The following is a 2,975-nucleotide window of genomic DNA, read 5'->3' on the forward strand; positions in this document are numbered from 1 at the left end:
GGAGAGCCGGGTACGATCCTGATGACAGCATAGGGTTATGGTTAGGTTTAGGGTTAGGGAATTAGTAGTATTCAGGGCCGTCGAGAACATTTTCCGGCGCCCTGGGGAAGGAAAATCCTTTTGGGGCCCCTTTTACGCCCCCCCCCCCCCCGCCCCCACCCACTCTCACCTGCAATTTATCAACAAATACAATGTACATAGGCATATATAATCACTTTACTTTACTGTAGCATATCTATTACATACTAACATACGCTCTCTCTCTCTCTCTCTCTCTCTCTCTCTCTCTCTCTCTCTCTCTCTCTCTCTCTCTCTCTCTCTCTCTCTCTCTTTTTTTTTTCTCTCTCTTTTCCCCCTGCTTGCGGGCCCCCCCAAACCCCCGGGCCCCGGGGCATTGCCCCCTCCTCTCGTCAGGCCTGGTAGTATTTAAGAAAAACCAAGCAGTATTTGGTCCCAATACTTATAACTTAACCTTTGTACATAAATATATAAGATTACGCTGCGCGTTTTAACAATTATCAGTGTTTTGTCCTTCCGGTAAAATTTGCCTTTCTGCATGTAGATCTAGCCGGTTTGTGAATAACACCGACGATATGTAATTTTTCCAACTTAAACCATAATTTTCTTCAACGTCTTTTATCAAAAATTACTAACAAATAATTATTTGTACTAAATCGGCCTGTAAATTTGACATATATTTTTCCAGAGTGAAAAATCTATATATAAAGTCACTCATTTTGTCAACACCTCAAATTTGTTTAATTTAGCCTTGATCTATTTTGTTTGATTTTAAATTTTTTTTAAACTTACATGATCCTTGAGACGTCTTGAGATCCGCCGTTGTAGTGGCCAAGGTCGAATTTTTCTAAACCAAGGACGTCTTTGAAAGTCAGTTTGAAAAAAAAAGGAAAGAAAAGAAAGGAAATAAAGGTGTTGCAAGTTTAAATAATGCATGGGGGCTCTCGTGGCCTAGAGGTTAAGGTGTTGGCCTCTCATTCAAAGGTCCCGGGTTCGAATCCGGGTAGCGACCGAAAAATTTTCTTCTCTAAAATTGTCTCCTTTCACCTCCTTTCCTGTTCTCTAGCAATGTTCTGTTGTCTGCTTTCATTTCCACTTTTTACCCCCACCCCCTCACCTCCTTTGCCCTCTCCTCTGGGCTCCTGACTCTTTCTGCAGCCTTTCTACTGCTACTCCTTGGCTCCTCCTTACTGCTGTCTTTCTTCCACACCCCTGATCTTCTGGTAGGAAAGATCTATACCTAGCCTTCTCGGACAAGGGCGAAAAATCTCGAAGGGCCCGTGTGCAAGTTGCGCACGTTAAAGATCCCTTGGTGGTCTAAAATCGATAAGAGTAGGCTTCGGCCGCCACCCGGGCAAAATTCAAAATTTCCTACCAACTGAAAATATTAGGTGTGTCCCGCGCGCTCATATGACCTTATGCAGTTGCGAGCGCCGTAAAACACTTTACAAAAACAAAAAAACAACAAAATAAATGCATGTCTTGGAAGCAAACAGTCTGGAGGTGATGATGATGATGATGATGATGATGATGATGATATGATTTTCCCCCTTTTTGGTTTCCTTACAGAACCTGGTAGACTCCACGAAGAAATCTTCAATCGACAGCGAGGCTCTTTTTTTTTCTTTCTCCTTTGTCATTATACTCAGAGGCACCTCCGCTCGTCCAAATAACTCCATTCGGATTGCCATTGTTCCTGGACATTTAAACATAATACTATGTTTGACATCCTCCTTTTCATGGTTGCATCTTCGGCAACGTGGGTTGAGCTCTTCATTTACAAAGTTCTGATACCATCTCAAGCTCCAATGATGGTCCGACTGCAGTCTCGCTAGCTCAGCCTGGTCCCAGCGACATGTGATAGATTTTTGTTTCTGCTTATAGGAGTACCCAGAATACACATCTTCCAGGTGCTGGTACGTAGCTCTGCGTGGTGGGTCTCTGATTTCCCTCTTGATCATTGGAAAGACTCCTCTGTATGTTTTTGGTTGTCTGTCTCCTTCCCTCTCTCTGGCTTCATTTACAGCTTGGTCAGGCAAAACAAGATGCCAGCAATAACGGTATGTACATACATCCAGATAAGCTTGTCATTGTAAAAGTAAAGTTGGTCACCTTTAAGCACAAGGGGACTATCCCGAAAAATGTAGTTTTGAGAAAATCGAAGGTAACGTTTTCGGACCCTTGTTCAGTTTGTTTAATAAAAGACAAGGAGAGTTTTTTCTATAACCAAACAAATAGTATACGCACACCAATGAAACCAAACTTCTCCTATAAGTAGGCAATGCCCTCTTTTGGTGTAGGTAAAGATTTCTGGAAACCGCCAAAATCTGGGTTAGCCCGCTTGTCCTTAAAAGCGACCAGTTGTTCCCGCATCCGATCCGGACATTGGGGATTGCCTTGTTTGTGAGACAACTTCCTGGGCCTTCAGCATAATGCTGTGGTAGGGTGGCCAGTTCCTTTCCACGCCGCCTTTACTTCCCCAACTCGAAGTCAGGTACCCATTACTGCTGGGTGGGCAGGAGGGAGCGAAATTTTAAAGAACCCTTGTCCGAACCGAGGCTCGAACCCGGACTTTCCGCTCCGGAGACGAGCGCTCTAACCGCTCTGCTACCACATAAGATGTGCGGTGTCATGGGTTTTTTAATGGGGGGGGGGGGGGTTGGGGGGAGGGAGGGGGGTTATAAGTGTTTTACAGCGCTCACAACTGCATAAGGTAATATGAGCGGGCGGGACACACCTAATATTTTCAGTTGGTAGGACATTTTGAATTTTGCCTGGGTGGCGGCCGAAGCCTACTCTTATTTATCGATTTTATACCCACAAGGGATCTTTAACGTGCGCAACTTGCACACGGGCCCTTCGAGATTTTTTATGCCTTTGTCCGAGAAGGCTAGGTGTAGATCTTTCCTGCAAGAAGATCAGGGGTGTGGCAGAAAGACAGCAGTAAGAAGGAGCCA

General features: G+C 44.6%; 1 protein-coding gene across 1 annotated transcript in view; it reads right to left on the reverse strand.

The window, feature by feature from the left end:
* LOC101845808 (monomeric sarcosine oxidase) overlaps positions 1–2,975 on the reverse strand; it is a gene marked incomplete in the record, with an annotated part of 13,254 nt that overhangs the window by 6,571 nt on the left and 3,708 nt on the right. The window contains 1 exon segment of the mRNA XM_035972816.1: positions 811–880. Within this exon segment, the coding sequence (XP_035828709.1) occupies positions 811–880 (70 nt within the window).

This window comes from Aplysia californica, unplaced genomic scaffold, assembly GCF_000002075.1.
Source record: "Aplysia californica isolate F4 #8 unplaced genomic scaffold, AplCal3.0 scaffold00861, whole genome shotgun sequence".
Taxonomy (NCBI): domain Eukaryota; kingdom Metazoa; phylum Mollusca; class Gastropoda; order Aplysiida; family Aplysiidae; genus Aplysia; species Aplysia californica.